Source organism: Pimephales promelas, chromosome 10 (assembly GCF_988280905.1).
Source record: "Pimephales promelas chromosome 10, fPimPro1.hap1.1, whole genome shotgun sequence".
NCBI lineage: Eukaryota > Metazoa > Chordata > Actinopteri > Cypriniformes > Leuciscidae > Pimephales > Pimephales promelas.
The window spans coordinates 11,432,407-11,454,651 of record NC_142778.1 but is presented as its reverse complement, the minus strand read 5'-3'; the positions used below and the strand labels follow the sequence as shown (position 1 = coordinate 11,454,651).

At 39.7% G+C, this 22,245-nt stretch overlaps 1 protein-coding gene across 2 annotated transcripts; it reads left to right on the top strand.

Annotated features, from left to right (window-relative positions):
• The first annotated feature begins 830 nt into the window (after nucleotides 1–830).
• Nucleotides 831–7,042, top strand: cmc2 (C-X9-C motif containing 2). Of its 2 annotated transcripts, none has more exons than XM_039681853.2 (4): nucleotides 831–1,168; nucleotides 4,168–4,291; nucleotides 4,832–4,903; nucleotides 6,635–7,042. In XM_039681853.2, the coding sequence occupies exons 2-4, from the start codon at nucleotides 4,211–4,213 to the stop codon at nucleotides 6,716–6,718; spliced, it is 237 nt and encodes a 78-aa protein (XP_039537787.1). In that variant the 5' UTR covers nucleotides 831–1,168; nucleotides 4,168–4,210; the 3' UTR covers nucleotides 6,719–7,042. The 2 variants fall into 2 exon arrangements, with proteins under 2 accessions (XP_039537787.1, XP_039537786.1); XM_039681852.2 differs by having other exon boundaries at nucleotides 4,158–4,291.
• Nucleotides 7,043–22,245: the final 15,203 nt, after the last annotated feature.

Sequence of the window (22,245 nt, the reverse complement as noted above, 5' to 3'; positions counted from 1 at the left end):
TTTGTTTGTACACCTTGCCTTACTTCCCTGTGTTGGTATTTTTGTATAAGTTCTGCAATAAAAAAAATAAAAATAAAAAAAACAAGTCATGTGCAACAAAACTACGGAGTGTGTTCAAGTCATGTTGTATTTACGAAACAGTTTAATTTGTGGCATTTAGTGTTATCTTCAGAAAGAACAACGCTGAAGGTTGTCAGAAAACACCGTTTAACCAGATGATAGTGGAACAGGTCATTCGCTTCTGAGGTGAAACACATCATTAACATTAAATATAATTAACATTAAATTCTAATTTATTATTTAAAACATTTTATTTCAAAATCATTAATTGGGATACTACCGTTACCGTCTTCATTGTACGTTAAAGCATAAGTTACATTCTTTGGCTCATTGTTATGTTGCATTGTAGGTAGGTTAAAATTTTAAATAAATATAATTGTCTATTTATCGTTCTGATCAAACTTACTAACAATTCATAGATTTGTTATTGAAGCAGTCTAAACGTTCAGATTTGTATTATTGACATTAAATTAGCATTTTTATGTCAGTAATATTTTATTGTATTATTCTCGTTATTGTATCATTATATTGTATAGTTATAGTATACAATAATTATATTTCTTAAAAACAATATATATGATTGTTAATTCATTTTTCAAGACAAAGATAGCTATGTTTGTTTAATTGTTTTAATCTCATTACAACTTGGCAGCAGAGGTCGTGAGATTTTGGATTTTGCGCGTCCGCAAAGAAATAAAAGTCTTTTAGTCACTGTTAATTTTGATTGGTCGGCAGGGATGACAATGGTGTGCTTGATTGGTTTCCGTGGCTGTCAGTTGAAATACTTTTTCCGGAGTAAGGAACGCAATGCATAACCAGTGCACATATATAACGCAATGCACCACATATATAACGTAATGATTAGTTGAAAAGTGAGGGTTTTAAAGGTGTTTATTGTATTATCAAGTAAATATCTGACATATCCGTGAGACCGCAGAGCAAAATACATTTCTGATTATTTGTTATTTGAGTGTCGATCAATGTCACTGTAAACACGTGAACTGTGCTGCCCTTCACGAACTACAAACAACTGAATCGAAGTGATCATTGATTTGCAGAGCTATCAATTCAGCTTCTGTTGTCAGATGAACCGTCTATAAGGCTATTGGTGAGTTTTTATTATTTAATAATATTGTGTACATTGTTAAGACTGTCAATTACTACAAAGTGTAACGTTATGCTAGTCTATGCTTCTACCTTCTACCCGTGTAACGTTAACTAGTTGGCTTTTTATTTTTTTAACGGGGCACAATACAGAAAAACACGTATGCAATAACACCAGGTATAAAAGTATAAAGTGAAACAACATTAAAAAAAAATGATTTAAAATGAAAATGACAGTGTAAACTTTTGCCTACGTTATTACGTTCCCTTACGTTATTAGTTATCCCGATAAGAAAATGTATAAAACAAAAATGTATACATGTATTATTATGTAATGTAATTATAATATTATATTCTTATATGTTAAAGTAGAAGACAGTGTCCACACCTTTTCCAGTCAAAAATGTATCCCATTACTATACTGTACGACATTGTTACAAGCAGTAAAAGAAAAAAGAGACCTACAGAGGATGTTCAGGTGTTCATTTCCCTTTTCCAATTTTTTTTAAATATTGCAGCCTAAAGTGATTTGAAATTATTTATTTTCACATCAATCTATGCACCATGCATGCACCATCAAGATTTGTGAATTTAATGTTTTAAATAGCCTAAGGGTTATAACATAACAACACAATGTGAAAAAGAGGTCAGAATACTTTCTGAATCAACTGTAACACCAAGTTATGTTATTAAGATTGAGATAAAAATTGACTGGGATTTCAAACAGAGCTAAAAGAACAGGTGAAGGGTTTTGGTGTTTTAATAGTGTCCTGTAGAAGTATTACAAGCTCCCCTAAGAATAACATCTATGGCAGTTAAGAATTCTTTGGGAGTTACAAGGAAACTAAAGTAGTGAAAAAAAACTGTTAATAACAATGAAAAATAATAATAATATTTTTTATATAAAATGTTTCTGTTGTTCCAATGTACAGATGAGGAGAAAGTTATTTAAAAATGTAACTTTATGAAAATTAGATATTTTATAAAAGATTTTAGCAGTATATTTACAAATCAATAGAATGGGCATCTGTGGCCATCTTGTGGTCAAAATGATGAATAGCACGTCACAAACTGTTGTGTCCCATTACAGCCCCTTGCAGGGGTTTCCTGCATTGACAATATTATGAATATGAAAATAAATAAATTTTTGTCCCACCAAAGCTTTATTTTATAATTGAATGTGATTTCTGAAATGACTGCTGTGCTTATGATGAGAGCACATAAGCGAGAGCACCTTAAGGGATAAAAATCCCTTATTTCTATATATGATCAAACTTTCTACCTAACTTCACATTCTTTGCTTTTGTATCAAATGCCCTTCCAACGAAGAAACATTCCAGTGATCTTTGTTCAAAATTATTAATAAAACATAATCGCTTATGGCAACAGGTGCTTAACCCTATATGGGACTAATTATGAAATCACACTGTTAGAAAAAATAAATGACTTGATATTTTACATATATTTTACATATATCTAAGCCCAAAATTACTTAAAACCGTTTGAAATGTGTTGTTCAGAGCTTCTGTCGAACATGGCAGAAAGTGTAAAGTTGTAGTAACCAATGTGTATGCCACTTTTATCTTTTGTTTTTATGATTTAAAAAGAGTGTATAAAATAAACAAAAAGACTATTAAGTGGACTAATACTGATACATTGTTTCTTTTCTGTTGCAGGTAAGTGTCCCAGATTTCAGAGGATTTTAGAATGAGTGATGGTATGGGATGGGGAGGCTTTAGTATCCTTAATGTCATATCAAATTGCTTTTCTGTTTTGATTTTATTTTATTTTATAAAAAAAAACCTATAAAAAAACCTATATACTATTTTTAGTGTATCAGCATTCGTAGCATTTACAGAAGTTTGTCAGTTTTAGCCTTGTTAATGGATAATGCACAATACACATTTTCTGTTTTCAAATATGATTGAGTGAATTTGGATTAATGGGATAAAAATCTAAACCCAAAAAGAAAAAAATCTGTCAACTACTAGCATTCATGTTCTAAAATCCACATGATTTCCACACAACTACAGAACACAAATGAGGATATATTTAATTTTATCTGATAATTTTTGTCCGTCCATTGAAAGTCCATGCAACCAAAACGTTTACACATCAAAATGTACGTAAAAGTAATCTGTATACATTTAAGTGATTAATCCAAGTCCTCTGAATTCATTTTGGGGGAACTATTCTTTACATTTTGTTTGTACATGCTAGTACTGTAAAAAAGTCTTAAAGGGATGGTTCATCCAAAAATCAACTAAAATAACTAGCTTCCAGGAAGGCGGCCTATGCAAGTCGATTTACGCCAAAAGAGTAACACTTGACAATGTATGATGTAGGAGTAGCATAAGCTTTGGTGCCTTTCATGGTTGAAACAAACAGGGATGGGGAACAAACTCATGCTCCTCTGACATTTCTCTTTAAAAAATGTCTCTTTAAAAAAAAAAAGGATTTGCTCTATCCTCTGTGCTTCCGCGTTCATCATTATGTTGTGCGTCAGGTCAAGTGTTACTCTTGCGTACGACCGTCTGCTGGAAGCTAGTTATTTTAGTCCAAGTTTTAAATATGGAATTTTTTTCTTACACAAATGTAAATAGCAGTGGCTTTACTTCAGAAGGTCTTTATTAACCCACCCGAGCCATGTGGAGCATTTTTATCATGGATGGATGCGCTTTGATGGACTTTGATGATAAAGCCATTCACTGCCGCTAGAGAGCTTGGAAGAGCCAGGACATTTTATATATAACTCCAATTGTGTTCGTCTGATTCATTTTTGGGCGAACTATCCCTTGACCATTAGTCCCCACACACCATCATAGAATCTGGGATTACATGAATGGACAGCATAAATTCATAGAAGGACTATGAAGAACTATGAGAACTCCAAAATGCTTGAAATACCTTAAATGCAGTACTGTGAAAAGTTTTAGGCATTTACTCTTTATTTTTTCCTGTTCTTCACGGTGGTCATGGTTTAACAATGATAGTCACCCGCAGGGCAAGTGGTGTCACAGTTTAAGACATACAGCCTTAACTCAGGATGCATCCGGACCTGTCACCCCATCTGCATTCTGACGAGTGCAATCAGTTTATAACACTTCTCAAACAGTGCCACAAAGAGGTTTGGAAATCTACTCATGCAAACATGCCTTTTCCTCAAATGTACAATCCACAGATGATTCAGTGATCAACTATCATTTGAATAATAATTTTGTGAATGCAGAAATCCAAAAAAAAAAAAAAAAAAAAAAAAAAAACTGACATCGTTTACCTTTAACCTCATGTCATTCCAAACCTGTATGATTTTCTTCTGTGAACTGAAAAAGGAGGACATCTGAAGAATTTCAACCCTATAATAACTCAGAAGAAAGTCATACAGGTAAGATATGAGGGTAAGTAAAAATAAAGCATAATATTGTTTTCTGTTGTTGTTGAGTAAACTATTGTTTTAAACCTGTATACTTTAAAAGCACTTTTGCAAGTACACTTTAAAAGTTTTAAATGTCTGTACGCATTTGTGGATTGTACCATTTATTGTGGGTATATCTTGTCTTCAGATAATCTGTTATAAAACCTGTGCACTAATTGAAAAAAAAAGTGCAAAACATCTTTCTTTTTGAAAACAGGCATGCAAGTAATTAATGACTTTCTCTGCCTTCAGCATAACGTCCTCAGGTTCTTTGGCACATGTAATGATATGGACCGTGCAATGCGTGACTGTCTCAAGAAAGAGGTGAGGACAGCATTGTGTTCATTATGAGTTCCTGTTGCTTTATTGTTAGATCATAGATTATTGGTTTGATCTAACGCATACTGAAAATCTTCTATACACTAAAAGTCACTTTGGACTTTGGGCATTACTAATTGCCAACCATAATTTGATAATTAATGCGTTACTATGTTTAGATGTGTTTTAATCCTACCTCTTATCAATTTGTTTAGTCTTTATTGTTTACTGTATATTTTAGGTGATTTGAAAAAAAAGTTGAGTGAAAACGGAAAATTATGTCATTCTAAACTGGTTTTCTTCTGCAAAACACAAAAGAATGTATTTGAAGAAAGAAACAGCTGTTTTTGTCAATAAGGTCAACAAGACACATACATTCCATGCGCCACAAAATGACATAAAGCCTTTGAAAAGACATCAAAATATAATCTTCAGATATGATCAGTTTGTATGATGACCAGATCGCTTTTTATGCTTTTATTCCAACCCGATCTCACGGGAATTCGTACGAATTTTACGAGGTGGCTAATTCGTAACAATTCGTACGACCTCACTCGTATGAATTAGTACGATTTTGCTAAATCGTACATATTTTACGAATTTGCCAATTCGTATAAATTCGTACGAATGAGCTACCCCTGACCCCGTCCCTAAACAGAACCGTCACGTGGGTTTAGACAAATCGTACGAGTGAGGTCATATGAATTAGTACGAATTAGCCACTTTTGAATCACTTGTACGAATTGGTCGTGATATAGCATAGCTTTATTCCCATTCAAACTAACCAAAATCATTGATCAGTGAATGCATACACAGACTAGATTAAATACGTTGACACAAACCTCTTCACACTACAGTCAAAGCAACCAAGATATTGGTTGGAGGTCACCATCAAACGGCGGCTTCAAGCAATTCTTTGTTTTAAATGATTCAGTAAATCGTAATGTCAAGTGCCAGATTTAATGCAGAATGCACAAATGTTCTGCAAATATGAACAACACTGCTTTTTTTTTTTACACATTTTTTTTTTTAATAGATGGTTTTGCTTAGGGGCCCAAAATAAAAGCTTGTTTGGTAACACTTTACTTGAAGGGCTGTGCATAAGATTGACATGACACCTTCATAATCATGACATGAAAATGAAGGAAGTTTTATGCATGTTTTTGACAACTGTCATTAAATGTCATTTGCTCAATTATGACATTTTGAATGCAAATATGACATTGTTTGAGATGTCTTTGTTATGACAACTTGACATAAACCAATATGTAAATATAATTGTGATGTATTTTATTGATGTATGCCTATTGAAAACTTGGCCGGGTACTACAGCTGGAAATTAGATAGAAGCCATATAGAGGCTGAAGCTGCTCTTTTTATCAAAAAGGGAATGTCCACGTCATTGTAATCTAATAAACTAAACTAGCCAATGCATCATAACCTGTCAGTGTCTTGGTGACAGCCAATGTCAAAACCAACTACCTGACAGTTAAATGTAATGTTAACCCATAAAGCAAAGTGGTTTCTTAAGTTTGATAATTAACCCGTCATGTTTATGACATATTTATCAAGGTGTCATTACCAAGACACTGACAGGTTATGATGTATTGGTTTATGTCAAGGTGTCATTACAAAGACATTTAAAACAATGTCATATTTGCATTAAAAATGTCATAATTGAGCAACTCAGTTTCTTAATCAGACTTATCTAGTTGTCTTCTCTATTTGTCAACACAGTACATCACAAAGAGGGAACGCAGCAAGGCCCATGCTGAAGAAATGAGACGCCGTTTAAATGAACAACCAAAAGAGCTTCCATAATATTAAGATGGATTCTTTGGAGTACAGACCTATGGCGACTGGAAATGGCTTCTGGTGCTTTAAATCTGGAAGACTTTTCTCTGAGGATATGTAGATTAAATTAAATGAATGTATTTATTATACACCTTGCAGTAAATGAGGCAACAGAGCGATTTAATGATATTTAATTACAGGTAACTAGTTTGACTTGTGAATTTACAGCTCCTACTTAAAATTTGAGCTGTATGTTCCAAAAATGTGGCCTACTACTTATCTGGAAAGTGGTTCTGAAATGATGTCAAAATTGTGATTTAAATTCCAATTAAAAAGTTATTTTTTTTAAAACAATTAACATTGTCACTTGCCCATTTATTGGCAACTTGTAGGAATGCAACGGTTCAGAAATGATTTAGAAATTCATTATTTAACGCATTATTACACAGAACGTAACTTGAAATATAATTGTTTTCATATATGACTGTTAAAACATCCAAAAACTGTTTGACTGTTTTGCCATTGCTGGAGATTTTAACATTCATATAGATAATGCAGAAAACAATATGGCAAAAGAAATCAAAACTGTTTTAAAAACTTTTGATCTGACACAGCATGTACACGGTCCCACACACAATCGTGGACACACTCTAGATTTACTTATCAGTACGGGTTTAAACATCTCATCGATTGTTATTAAGGATGTAGCACTGTCTGATCATTTCTGTATTTTCTTTGATATATTGATCTCTCCTGCAGTTGAAGCTAGATCTGTGTCTGTCAAGAAGAGATGCTTAAATGAGAACACTGGTGTGCTATTTATGGAGGCTATATCTTTAAAACCAAGCATATCTGCTGACTCTGTTGATTTTCTCCTTGATTCTTTCAACTCAAAAATTGAGAGTGTAATTGATGATATTGCTCCTGTAAAAGTCAGGAAGAATAGTGGCAGACAAAAAGCACCTTGGAGAAACTCAACAGCTGTGCAAAATATGAAAAGACAATGCAGAAAAGCAGAGCGCATGTGGCGGAAAACAAAACTTGTAGTCCATTATAACATCTACAAAGACAGCATCCACGCTTTCAATAGGGAACTAAGCAAAGCCAGACAGACTTTCTTCTCAAATATTATAAACAGCAATATAAACAACACACGCACTCTTTTTGCTACTGTAGAGAGACTGACAAACCCCCCGAGCCAGATTCCCATAGAAATGCTCTCAGACAGCAAGTGCAGTGAGTTTGCTTCTTTCTTTACTGAGAAAATTTATAATATCAGAAAGATGATCAGCACATCCTTGAGTTGCTCTGGAGTCAGTCAGATCAGACCACAATCTGTAGTTACTATGTCTGTTTTTGAAGAAATCAATGGCACAATTTTGGAAGAAACCGTACAGCACCTTAAAACATCCACCTGCGCCCTTGATACACTTCCCACATCTTTTTTCAAAAGTGTGTTAAACTGTTTAGAAGCAGATCTCCTAGAAGTGGTAAATGCCTCACTTCGCTCTGGGAGTTTTCCGAACTCCCTGAAAACTGCAGTTGTCAAGCCCCTCCTGAAAAAGAGCAATCTGGATAAGACCATCTTGAGCAATTATAGACCGATCTCAAATCTTCCTTTCATAGGCAAGATCATTGAAAAGTTTGTCTTCAATCAGCTGAACAAATTCTTAAGCTCAAATGGATACTTTGACAATTTTCAATCTGGTTTCCGATCGCATCACAGCACAGAGATAGTGCTCATAAAGATAATAAACGATATTCGCTTAAATACTGATACAGGCAAATTATCCGTGTTGGTACTACTCGACCTCAGTGCTGCATTTGACACTGTTGATCATGACATACTTCTTGACAGGCTGGAAAACTGGGTGGGGCTTTCTGGGATAGTCCTAAAATGGTTCAGGTCATACTTAGAAGGGAGAGGTTATTATGTGAGTATAGGGGACCATAAGTCTGAGTGGACATCCATGACTTGCGGAGTCCCTCAGGGCTCGATTCTTGCGCCACTCCTATTCAACCTGTATATGCTCCCAATGAGCCAAATAATGAGAAAGAACCAAATCGCTTACCATTACCACAGCTATGCAGACGACACACAGCTCTACTTAGCCCTATCGCCTAACGACTACAGCCCCATTGACTCCCTGTGCAAATGCATTGATGAAGTAAATAGTTGGATGTGCCAAAACTTTCTTCAGTTAAACAAAGACAAAACTGAAGTCATTGTGTTTGGAAACAAAGATGAAGTTCTCAAGGTGAATGCATACCTCGACACTAGGGGTCTAACAACTAAAAATCAAGTCAGGAATCTTGGCGTGTCTCTAGAGTCAGACCTTAGTTTCAATAGTCATGTCAAAGCAATAACTAAATCAGCATACTATCATCTGAAAAATATTTCAAGAATTAGATGCTTCCTTTCCAGTCAAGACTTAGAGAAACTTGTGCATGCTTTCATCACCAGAAGGGTGGATTATTGTAATGGCCTCCTCACTGGCCTTCCCAAAAAGACCATAAGACAGTTGCAGCTCATACAGAACGCTGCTGCCAGGATTCTGAGCAGGACCAGAAAATATGAACATATCACACCAGTCCTCAGGTCTTTACACTGGCTCCCAGTTAAATTTAGGATTGATTTTAAGGTATTATTACTGGTAATCATTCAATATGTTAGGACCTCAATATATTGCAGATATGCTCACTGAATATAAACCCAACAGATCACTCAGATCATTAGGATCACATCAGCTAGAAATACCAAGGTTTCACTCTAAGCATGGAGAGTCTGCTTTTAGCTATTATGCCAGCCGCAGCTGGAACCAGCTTCCAGAAGAGATCAGGTGTGCTCCTACAGTAGTCACATTCAAATCCAGACTCAAAACACATCTGTTTAGCTGTGCATTTACTGAATGAGCACTGTACAGCTTTAACTGCTTTAATACTGCTTTAATACTGCTCTGACTGGAAGAGATTTTGATGGAGAGCGGGAGAGTTTTCACTCCGATGAGACGAGTGAAGAAGTAAATTACTTATACTGCTGAGAGTATAAGTAGTCGCTGAGAGCGTCATTAAGGGTAATGGCAGCAGAAACGTGCTCTGTGGGGGCCCCGCTGGGCATTACTGGTGTAGCACCACCCCAGCAGAGTACGTCCCTGGGCTGGAGGTCCAGTTGCACTGTAAACCGGCTCAATCTCTTCCATCTCATATAGGGGTATACTGGAAGAGATTTTGATGGAGAGCGGGAGAGTCTTCACTCCGATGAGGCGAGTGAAGAAGTAAGTTACTTATACTGCTGAGAGTATAAGAAGTCCCTGGGCTGGAGGCCCAGTAGCACCGTAAACCAGCTCAATCTCTTCCATCTCAGATAGGGGTATTACTTTATTTTATTTTTACTCTTAACTGTTTTTATTTATATTGATTGCATTTACTGAATGAGCACTGTGCCACTGTTTGTCCGACTGTTACTGTACATTTTATTTTCGACACTGTATTTTATTTTTATTATTATGATTTTTTTTTTATTCTAAACTGTTTTAATTATTCTGACTTCTTTAATTTCTTTCATGTAAAGCACTTTGAATTGCCACTGTGTATGAAATGTGCTATATAAATAAACTTGCCTTGTCTTGCCAAAACAGCACCCAAACCTTGCAAAGACCTACCTCATTAATTATTCATATTCAACAGCCAATGGCAAGTCTCCAGCAGCAGACCTTTCAATTTGTTATTTTTGTGTTAGTATTTTTATTTCTTCAAATTACAATATGCAGTTTGTATTTAAGGATAAATAAATTATATAAACCATGCAATTTATTTAAGCATACAGTAGGCCTATTGTTTGCGCAACTGTGCAGTGTTTGAGATCCGAGAATCAAATTCTGGCGGTTTTCAGCAAAGCTTATGCTAAGAAGTGGAAGTTTCGTCGCTGACAAAGACGACTTTGACCAACAACAACGTGCGTGGAGACGACTCTGGAGCTAATGAGATGGTAGACATATAAGAAGGGTAGGAATGGAGAATTTGTCTGCTACATTGCTAAATTTGTATTGCAGTATGTTATGCATTGCTTTTATTATTGCTGTATTGTTGGTGGAAACCAGGTGCTTTTGTGACTCATGTTTATGAAGTGTAGAGTCATAAATCAAATTGGTTTTAGCGTAGTTTTACTTCGGACTTTGATATTACGTTGATTGCGCCTTTTACTCAAGAAAGCCACTAGATGGCACTGTGTCTTCTGTTGTGTAAGTGACGAACTGCATATTAACAAAAAATATAGGCTACTAGGCTAGCAATCTTCTATATGTGGAAATGTTAAGAGAAAATAAACAGAGACGTTGACATCATACGTTGAAGTATTTTATTTAAATAAAATGAACAAAACAAGACTATTGTGGTCTATTTTAGTTAAAGCCTAATATGGGTTGTTGTTTTGGTCTGTCTCAGATTATTAAAAAAGTGTGCCCCCCTATGAAAATTAAATTCATTGGTCCCTGTATATGTATAATACACTATGCATCGATATTTCCTTTGTGCTTTGAACTTTTCAATGCGGACTCGAAGAGCTGCGCGCATGTTGCCTCAAGCGCATCATTCAGCGCACGGGATGCGCATAAGCACTGTGTGCAGCACTCTATAGACCATTTCACAAGATGTAAACAACACTGGTCCAGAAGCACTTCCTGTTTCAGTTTGTAACTGTTTTCTTTATTTCACATGTAAAGAAAACATCTTAAAGATGTGTGTTTAACTTTTTGATTCAGTTTTAAATGTTTCTGTTGGTTGTATTTTATCCCAGCTTTTATGTAGTGTTAAAAAAATGAAACAGGAAGTGCTTCTGGACCAGTGTTGTTTACATCTTCTGAAATGGTCTATAGACCCCTTCAATGTTTGTACACATTGGAATCCTCTGTTGGGTGCGCGCACAGCATGGGGTCAGAAAAATGGCGCGGCTAATAGACCGGCATGATATTGTGTATGTGTATGTGTATGCACTGTCTTTACCACCACAGGAACGGGAACATTACCATAACAAACTTGTTTTAGTTGATGGCGATTGTCTCCCTGATCCCGAGCTCATAACAGAATGGGTAGACAACGTCAGTAAGTGGCCAGATATTCACTGGCCCGCCATATACAGCAATCTGGTGGACAAGCCGAGTGTTTACACACGCGAAAAACACAAAGCCTACAAATCGCTAGACGCGTATAATTACGTAGTTTGTGGGCAAAAAGCGGAGGTTTTACCGAGCCAGCGCCATGGGAAAAAAACCTCTATGTACAAAGTCTGAGTCGTGATCAACAAGCGGGAAGGCTAACATACATCCATACTGCAAATTGCACCTGTATGGCAGGGTAACGTTAATTATTTATCATATTGAAGACTGATGGGGAATACTGACGGAAAACTGTCACGACTAGGCTACTAATCACTTACCCAGCATCCGTCACCTTTCCTCCAGGGTCATTCTTGCTAAACTAAACGTGTGTCTGTCATTTCACCAATTATCGCTGAGATGCGTGGAAATCGCGTCAGTGCGTGATGTAGCCTAAAAAAAAAAAAAACTAATTAAGACAACACACGGTTAGAACAAGCATGCACAGTGTACATAGCCTATGTAAAAAATACATAAAACAAAAATCATAGTAGGCATGTGTGACGATCAGCAGCCGTGGTGCCCTCGAGAGCCACTAGAGGGCACCCTCTCCCCATGTTTGTTTCCCCATGGACTCTTTGTGTTTCATTATGTTCAGCTGTGTTTCATTATTGGTTATTGAGTTCCTTATTTAAGCCTGAGTTTTCCCTGTGTCCCTTGCGAAGTCTTGTTACACTGTAAGCGTGCAATTCCGAGCGTTCTTCCCTGTTCTGTGTCTCCGTGTTTCCCTGGACTCTTGACCCTTGCCTGTTTCCTGGACTGTTCACGAACCTGTGCTGCCTGCCTCGACCATTGCCTGTTTTGACCACGAGTTTCTGGATTGCCCCTTTGTTTAAGTGTTTGCCTGTGTTCATGTCTGCTTGTTTGAATAAAGTGCTGCACATGGATCCGACCGTCTCTGTCCGTACGTTACAGAAGACTTCGCCAAACGAGGATCCAGCAGACTTTCTGCATCTATCCGCCGTGGTCAAGACCCGCTCTTCAATGCTAGCCTCTCATAGTTCTCAGCTGGCGAGACTAACTTCTCTCCTCGAGGAACTAGCTAGCTCCGTGCAATCATGGTCTCCGCAGAGCTCAAGCACAGCGGCTAATCAAGCCCAAACCCCCGCTGCACCTGTTCCACCGCAACCCAGTGTGAGTACCGCATGCAGTAATTCCAGTACGCCGTTTCCCGAGAAGTTTAATGGCTCACCTGAAGCGTGTGAAGGATTTCTGCAGCAGTGCAGTTGGTACATGAGTCATCGGCCCCAGTTATACGCCTCGGATACCGACCGCGTTTCTTTCATCTGCTCACTGTTGACTGGAAAGGCTCTGGAGTGGGCAGGCACGTTTTGGGAACCAGGTCGGATGTCGTTTCCTCCTTTCGACGTGTTTACCGCCCTGTTCAGAAAGGCTTTTGAACTCCCCGCAGAAAAGGAGGGTCTCGAGGAACTGCTCTTTTCCCTGCGCCGGGGAGTTTCGTATGCGGCGGATTTCTCTCACTCACTCCGCACGCCGCATAAGCCTCAGCTCGCTAAACTGTTTGATCCTCCCTTAAGGACCGTCAGAGGAGCTTCTAAGCATATCGTTCCTGCCAAAACCACTCATCATGTCGGACCCCTCGAGCCCGTATCCCGCACTGGCCCTGTTAAAAGTGCTGTTCCTAAGACAGCGGAGGTGTCGCGGGTCGAACCGGAGTTTGAGCGCGTGCCAGCCGACTCGAGTGAGTCAAGTGCCGAGCTGAGTGAATCAAGTGAGTCAAATAGCGAGCTGAGTGAATCGAGTGCCGAGTCAAGTGAGTCAAGTGCTGAGCCGAGTGAATCAAGTGTGTCCAGTGTTGAATTTAGTCTGTCCAGTGAGTCTTCAGTTCAAGTAATTGAATCTCCTCTTCAAGTGAGCGCTGAATCTCCTCTTCAAGTGAGCGCTGCATCTCCTCTTCAAGTGAGCGCTGCATCTCCTCTTCAAGTGAGCGCTGCATCTCCTCTTCAAGTGAGCGCTGCATCTCCTCTTCAAGTGAGCGCTGCATCTCCTCTTCAAGTGAGCGCTGCATCTCCTCTTCAAGTGAGCGCTGCATCTCCTCTTCAAGTGAGCGCTGAATCTCCTCTTCAAGTGAGCGCTGCATCTCCTCAAGTGAGCGCTGCATCTCCTCAGGTGAGCGCTGCATCTCCTCTTCAAGTGAGCGCTGCATCTCCTCTTCAAGTGAGCGCTGAATCTCCTCTTCAAGTGAGCGCTGAATCTCCTCTTCAAGTGAGCGCTGAATCTCCTCTTCAAGTGAGCGCTGCATCTCCTCTTCAAGTGAGCGCTGCATCTCCTCTTCAAGTGAGCGCTGCATCTCCAGTTCAAGTGAGTGAGTTGTCCAGCCCAGCGAGTGTGTCTAGCCCTGTGACGCGCCGCCGCAGGAGGAGGAGGAGGACTCGTTTGGTTCGCCAGGCCCCGGTGAGCGTGCCCAGACTCCTCGCCCTGCCGGCCCTGCCTCTGCGCCTCGCCCTGCCGGCCCCGCCTCTGCGCCTCGCCCTGCCGGCCCCGCCTCTGCGCCTCGCCCTGCCGGCCCCGCCTCTGCGCCTCGCCCTGCCGGCCCCGCCTCTGCGCCTCGCCCTGCCGGCCCCGCCTCTGCGCCTCGCCCTGCCGGCCCCGCCTCTGCGCCTCGCCCTGCCGGCCCCGCCTCTGCGCCTCGCCCTGCCGGCCCCGCCTCTGCGCCTCGCCCTGCCGGCCCCGCCTCTGCGCCTCGCCCTGCCGGCCCCGCCTCTGCGCCTCGCTCTGCCGGCCCCGCCTCTGCGCCTCGCTCTGCCGGCCCCGCCTCTGCGCCTCGCTCTGCCGGCCCCGCCTCTGCGCCTCGCTCTGCCTGCGCCCTTCAGGCTCCGGGAGGCCTTTCCTGTACCAGTTCACCACCCAGAGGCTCCTCCCGTGAATTTCCCCAAGTATTTTTTTGGGGGGGGCAGTAAGTACTCTGTGGGGGCCATGGAGGTGATCCTGACATGGACCTCTGAGTCCGTGAGGGCCATGGAGGCGAGGCTGTCATGGACCTCGCCTGTGTCTGCTCTGCCCTGGCCGCCATCACGTCCTGCTCCTTCCTGGTCACCCACGCTCCACGGCCCCAGGCCTCTCCATGTGCCTGGCCTCCTGCCTCTCCATGGGCCTGGCCCTCCATCCCAGCCCCCGTTGTCCTCCCCCCGGAGCTCTTAGGAGCGTCTGGAAGCCGCTCCTTAGAGGGGGGGTTATGTGACGATCAGCAGCCGTGGTGCCCTCGAGAGCCACTAGAGGGCACCCTCTCCCCATGTTTGTTTCCCCATGGACTCTTTGTGTTTCATTATGTTCAGCTGTGTTTCATTATTGGTTATTGAGTTCCTTATTTAAGCCTGAGTTTTCCCTGTGTCCCTTGCGAAGTCTTGTTACACTGTAAGCGTGCAATTCCGAGCGTTCTTCCCTGTTCTGTGTCTCCGTGTTTCCCTGGACTCTTGACCCTTGCCTGTTTCCTGGACTGTTCACGAACCTGTGCTGCCTGCCTCGACCATTGCCTGTTTTGACCACGAGTTTCTGGATTGCCCCTTTGTTTAAGTGTTTGCCTGTGTTCATGTCTGCTTGTTTGAATAAAGTGCTGCACATGGATCCGACCGTCTCTGTCCGTACGTTACAGCATGTTAGTATTTATCGTTAGTATTTATCGACGCAACAAGTAGGCTTGTTGACGAGAAATTCTCTGGTTGCTGGTTTAAACTATGGTTACAGCACAATGGAATGAAATTTTCTGACCCCGACATGCGCACTGCGCACCGCAAATTTTTCTGTGACGTCAACCGTGAAGGGGTCTATTGGAGTCTTTCATAATCAAACCATAATACATTTGCGCAATGAAAGATTATTAATAGTATTTTTTGTTCTGTTCTGTCCTATCTATCATATGTTGCTGCCTCATTAAACAGCTGTGCTATACAATTGTGCTATATTTTCTTAATTTTATAGTAGACTATAAAATAATTGATCTTTTTGATTTTTATCTTGTTTTTCATCAATGCATTTTACAACAATACAAAGAGCAATGTGTAACGTTTCACCAGATTTAGTGCTACAGTTATGGTCTCTAATTTGTTCCCCATTATTTTTTTTCACTAAATGTTCTGATTTTATAAAATTATTGTTTTTCTAGACTAAATTTTTCTGAGTTACCCACTAATCTAGTTTATAATATAATTTTTGTCATAGGTTATGATAATATTTTTTTGTTGTTGTTGTTTTTCTTTATAAGGATGTTGTCTGTATTAAGTAGATTGTGTTTAACACACAAAAGAGTGATTATCAGTTCAACACACAGTTATTGAAATTCTACTTGATTTTTTTTTTTAAACTGCGTTGGTAACGGATCGGTATCGTTCTTTTTTTATTATTATTAGCTAACGCTACGAAGGCCATAATATTTTTGACTCATGGCTGAAGTTAAGTTTCTCAGCTCTCCCCAGGTTGGCAAAAAATGCATCTCAAAATGCATCAGATTGATGCTTTAAAACATGGAATATTTAAAAATTTCTTACGGGGGAGCATGCCCCCAGACCCCCCTAGAGGGGTAATATCCTTCTCGCCTTTTTCACCCCTGACCCGTTTTCATACCTGCCATTTGAAAGTTTAAGTGCATAAGCTGGGAAAAAGAACTTATAATTTTAATACTCACGGGACGTGCTTTCTGACATCCAGCTTTCTGTGTGCGTGCTTAGGATGAGTGCACTCAGAAAAAACATATATGAGAAGTTTAGACTGATATGGCTTTAGAACGCATGACGATAATAAACTTTCATGATGATGAAGAACTGCAATGTCACTTGAGCGCAATACAGATAATAATCAAAACAGATGTTTTTGTTTTTGTCAGAGTGTCTGAGGCATGAGCTGTAAAGGCCTCTGCCCTTCTCTGGAAAGCGGGGTGGGGAGCAGCAACTAAAGCCTAGTTCACACTACGTGATTTTAAGCCCGATTTAAGCCCGATTTGCAAATAGTTGAGTCGCCGACAAGTCAGGGTGTTATCGCGTGCAAATCGCGGGCGATTAGCGGACGATTAACGCTCGCCAATCCGTTAGTGTGAAAGAGCCAAGAACGCATCAAAGACAGCTCGCAGACACCTCGCAGACAGGTCACCGAGCTCAGAAAAATATCTAGCATGCTAGATATCTCGAGCAGTCGCGCGACTCAATCTCAGTGATGTCATGAGTACAGCCAATCATAGCAACGCATGGGTTGAGGACACCAGGTAAATCTTACTTTTTCTTTTTGCTTTTTTTTTTCTCAGAGCAGATCGTCGAGCAAACAGTGTGCAGCACTAGTTTCTGTCTGACGTCCATATTCGCGTGTTGTGTTCTTCTCTGCAGTTTCGCGTCATTTCTGGTTCGTTTTATTGCGTGGTTTTTCGTTACAAAACATGGTTTCTAGACCAGATAGAATCGTGTTGTTGTCAACTCGTTATTTGTTTGATTATTTTCAGGATTTAGACCGTACTATAGTACTGAAACAGCTCTCATTGAGTCACAAATGATATGCTCTTATCATCCGATCGTGGTTGTATCTCTATGTAGTGCGTTGTTAACTCGTGTAGTGAGTTACCTCCTGTTGTGGATCAATCACGTTGTGTTGTGTGGTGTGAACAGCTAAACAACTTGAACACTCATGATTTCACTGAGAGCAAGTCATGTAATGTGAACTGCACAGTTCAGCCCGACATTTTAAAATCATGTAGTGTGAACTAGGCATAATTTGCATTTAAAGATACAAGCACAAAAACAGCCAAACATTAAATGGTACAAATTTAAAAAGTAAACTATTATTTATGTCAATAGTAAAACAATGTTTGTTTTGGTGTATGCATATAAGCAAAGAATGTCACAAAATCATTCAGGACAAGTGGCAAAGTTTAATACTTTGGATACGTGATTTGAACAAACCAATAACCGTAAACAGTGCCTTAGTGAGCGCCGCTGTTAGTAATGCCATTACTGTCACTGCTTCAAAGCAATCTAATATTAATAGCTGTAAACTATTTTCTAAGTGTTCTCAGTAATAATTTACTTCCTATTTCACCAGATTCTTAAAATAAGACATCATGGTGCTTCAGACCTATATTATAAGACAATCTTGCGTACTGTTGAAAGACCTACTAAATCGATCCAATGGCATGCCATTGGGTGATTTCTGTAAGAGTGGGGGTGAGAGTTCAAATGTTAATTTGCAAGCAAAGTCCTTTGTCTTCAGAGAAAACTGGTCAGATATTTTCTTTAACCAGTTTTCCAGTTTCCCAGTCTTACACTGTTTGTCTTATATCGCTCTCACTAACCCCAGTGCAGCAAACGGGTTAGTGGCTCTGGCTCTGTGCCTGGAGAACAAGAGACCATGCACTTTAGAGACCGCCAAATCTTTTCTTGTAGGAATCCTTCAATTATTCATTCCTGCTCTTATTGCCAGTTGCCGGCCGAAGTCTAATAGAAGGGTCACGGGCTGGAGGTACCTTGATCAATCATTTAACATACAGCGAGGAGCACAGGAAAAGATGAAAGGTGCTAGTTGATAGAATTACAGGACACTGACCATGTTTCATAGCTTGTTTGCACTGCAGAAAAGACAATTCCCTTATGCTAATGTTTGCAGAACATGAATGTTCCCTCTAGGGATCATGGGAGCTTTTACATTTTATTACCTAAACAGCACAGAGGCCCTGAGGCTAAGACACAGAACCATTTGCAAGCGGGTCTGCAGAATGTATAGCCTCGTAAAATTCACTGTCATGCCTGGCCAAGCGCAATTACAAATAGCATTATGTAAACTGATATATTCTAGCAGTAATAACATTTCTTTTAGCTGCACACACGGTTCTCAAGACATTGCTGAAATTGGCTGTATTTATCACCCCTGACCTGAACATTTACAGATGGCAGATTAATTGACTGATGGGCACACACACTGACTGCCATCACTTTGATTTGCATACAATAAAAAATGAATAAATAGACAACAGAAAAAGCAAATGTCTATATTTAGCATGAATTACTGTAATAGGTGAGAATCATTAGGTCTTTAAATTTAGGGAGTAGTGATTCCAAAGTGTTTCTGGTGAGTTACAATGGCCCATTATTAAATTCTGTGTAAGGATTCCACATTTTTGTAAGCAATTTGTATTGGCCAATCCAGAAGTGTTTAGGCAAGTGAAAACCACAACTGAGGTACCTAACCCCTTAGGCTACTAGTACATCCCAGTACAATGCAATTAAGCACCATTTCGAGGGAAATTTATCAAATAACTCACAATGTATCAAAGCAAGCCTAGTTGTATCCATTTTTTTGGATTCTGCTGCCTGTAACCGGTAGGCGTGGTTTGGGAGTGGCCTCGTAAGGGCAGCATTCTGGGAGTTGTTGTCTTTCAGCCACATGAGTAAAAAATACATTTTCTGCCTTTTCTCAGTCTATAATTTCACATTTCTACTTTATAAATGACCAATATTAAATACGCATTCATCTTCCCAGAGGTGAAGTATCCCTTTAATTTTATGTCAAGTTGTCATGACAAAGACACTGACGGGTTATGATGTTATGGTTTATGTCAAGATGTCGTAACAAGATGTGTAAGACATCTTAAACAATGTCATATTTGCATTCAAAATGTCATTATTGAGCGAAAGACACTTAATGACAGTTGTCATAAACATGCATAAACCCTACTTCATATTCAAGACATGTCGTGCATGTAATAGTTATGAAGGTGTCATGTTAGTCTTATGCACACCCCTTCAAGAAAAGTGTTACCGTAACTATATACATAGTCTGCCTTTATTAAATTCATTATATTCATTCATTGATTCTGTCTCTTGCTTTTTGCTCAGAGCAGCTTTTTGTGTGCTTCCGTGGCCGCACTAAAGGGTATTCGGTCACGAAGCAGACATCCCACGTGATACAAAAAAAATGGCATGCAGGCTGTTACACTTATAAGCAAAAATTTGGATTAGTGACTTTCAGGAACATGTTGGGTCCCCTAGCATTAACCAAAAGGATTAGTCATTCCTTGAGGCTCTTTATTCAGCATATGCTGCATACACTCACAATGAACGCACTTCTTTTTCTAATATTAAGCACCTCAATACTCAAGCATGTTACTGCCACCTTGTGGTTCAACTACAAAACTCCACATTTCCTCTCTTGATAGATTTCTTCATATCACAGAATACTATTCTGAAGTGTTTTTTTTAATGATTACAACAATTACAGTTTCACAGTATTATTCTGTAAATAACTTTAAGTAAATATTACTAAATAAATATTTCAATGACAGTGCAATGTATATTATTTATATGCATAAAGACAATTCAAAGACATGTATAAAAAACTTAAAGATGAACACAAAAGAATGCATGCTATTTGACATTGCGTATGGATGTACTGAATGTTCAGTTTCAGCTGTACTGTAGGCTGGATAGGTTTTATCACAGTCCTGCCCCAAATGGCAACGTAACACACGCTGTCTTCCTACCTATGCTTTCATGATAGTAGAGACATTTTGACTATAGAAGTGTCACGATACACACAAAGGAAACAATAGATCCAAGAGCAGTATATTTATTAGGGTAATCCGTACTCACAACCAGTCCAGGCAAAGGTCAATAATCCAAAAGGGCATTCCGAAATAAAACAAAACAAGAACCAGGCAGACACAAGCAACGGAAGTGTGTAGAACATAAACAAGGACTCTGTGATAAACACCGAAACTGACAGGGTACAGAGAAAAAGCTGAACATAATGAACACAGTGACAGACAGGATCATAGGAAATGTAGTAACAGAGTGTAGGAAACATGTGGAATGTGTGTATCGAATGTGAGTGTTGAACGTATGCATTGAATGTGTGTGTCAGTAAAAGCTTTTATTGACACCAGCCTCAGCAAACGACTCGTTTTTCAAAGTGGGGAACTATGACGTCAAAGAGGATAGAACACCACCCACGCAGAAGAAGATCAACGCCTACTTCAATACGGCTGGTTTAGCCCCGCCCACCAATTCGTGCATTACACGCATAGCTAAATAACATAGATTCCCGCAACCTACCTCGTGATGACAAACCGGATCGAGCAACCGAGCAATACAAAATATTGTGCAGTGCCTGGTTGTGGAAGAAGGCAGTCGCTGCATTAGCTTCCTCTGGATTCCAATAGGACTGCATGGATAAACTTTATTTTTAATGACGTTCCAGCTGATGAGGTAAAACATTGTCTGTCTGTTCTCTTCATTTCACTGAGGATTGTTTTGTAAACAAGACTGGATTTGCAGACCGATTACGAGTAAAGATTGGTGCTGTGCCATCTATATCTGATCTGACAGGAATTGTGCAACACACAGACTCTGGGTCGAACATGTATGGGCGAATCATTCCAGTTGCCATTTTACAACATTGGACGTTTTCAAAACAATTTCCCCCAAGTGCATCGACGGGTGAGTTGAAACTCATTATAATATGCAAAACTGCTATCCACTCACAACAGTGGGCATTTACTTCCAAGTCTTAAAGAGTTAGTTCACCCAAAAATGAAAATTAAGTCATTAATTACTCACCCCCATGCTGTACCAACCCCGTAAGACCTTCGTTCGTCTTCGGAACACAAATGAAGATATTTTTGATTAAATTTGTGAGCTGTATAACTACCACATTGGCTCCTAAAGGACTGCCTCTTGACCAGAAAGTCAATGAAGAAAATGTTTAAATATCCCAAGTGACTACCGTGGCTCAACTATATGTTTATCAAGCGACGCGAATACTTTTTGTGTGAAAAAACAAACAAAAATAACGAGTTTATTCGACTATTTCTTTTCTTCCTTGTAGGCCAGAACGAGACTTCCTTAGATTTCCACGACGCATGCGCGAGAATTGCGATCTGAAGTAGTGTAAGCTGGTGTGAGCAGATCCCAAATCTCGCGCATGCGTCGTGGAAATCTAAGGAAGTCTCGTTCTGGCCTACAAGGAAGAAAAGAAATAGTCGAATAAACTCGTTATTTTCAAAAACGGCGCTATACTATGCACATGGCACCCTTTATCGTTAATATAACACGCAAACCCAAGATGTTATAAATCCTTTAGCATGAATATGACACGCAGACCCTACCCCACACCTAAACTTAGCCCTCACAGCACGTGTTATATTAACGATAACGGCTGCCATGTGCGTAGTATAGCGCCGTTTTTGCATATAGCGTTCTATATGACGTTTTAAAGGATGAGAATGCGTTGGCTCGTCATCAAGGTTGGCTCTACACAAAATTAATCCACCTCTTCTTGATGTGATCGCTTTTAGGAAATTTAAATAAAGACACCGATCTGTTTTGTATATGATCGCATCCAGGTAGTAGCATATGCAGTTCCTTGTCAAAGGCATAGCAAGCTAGCAAACTGTAGACTGTAGTAACT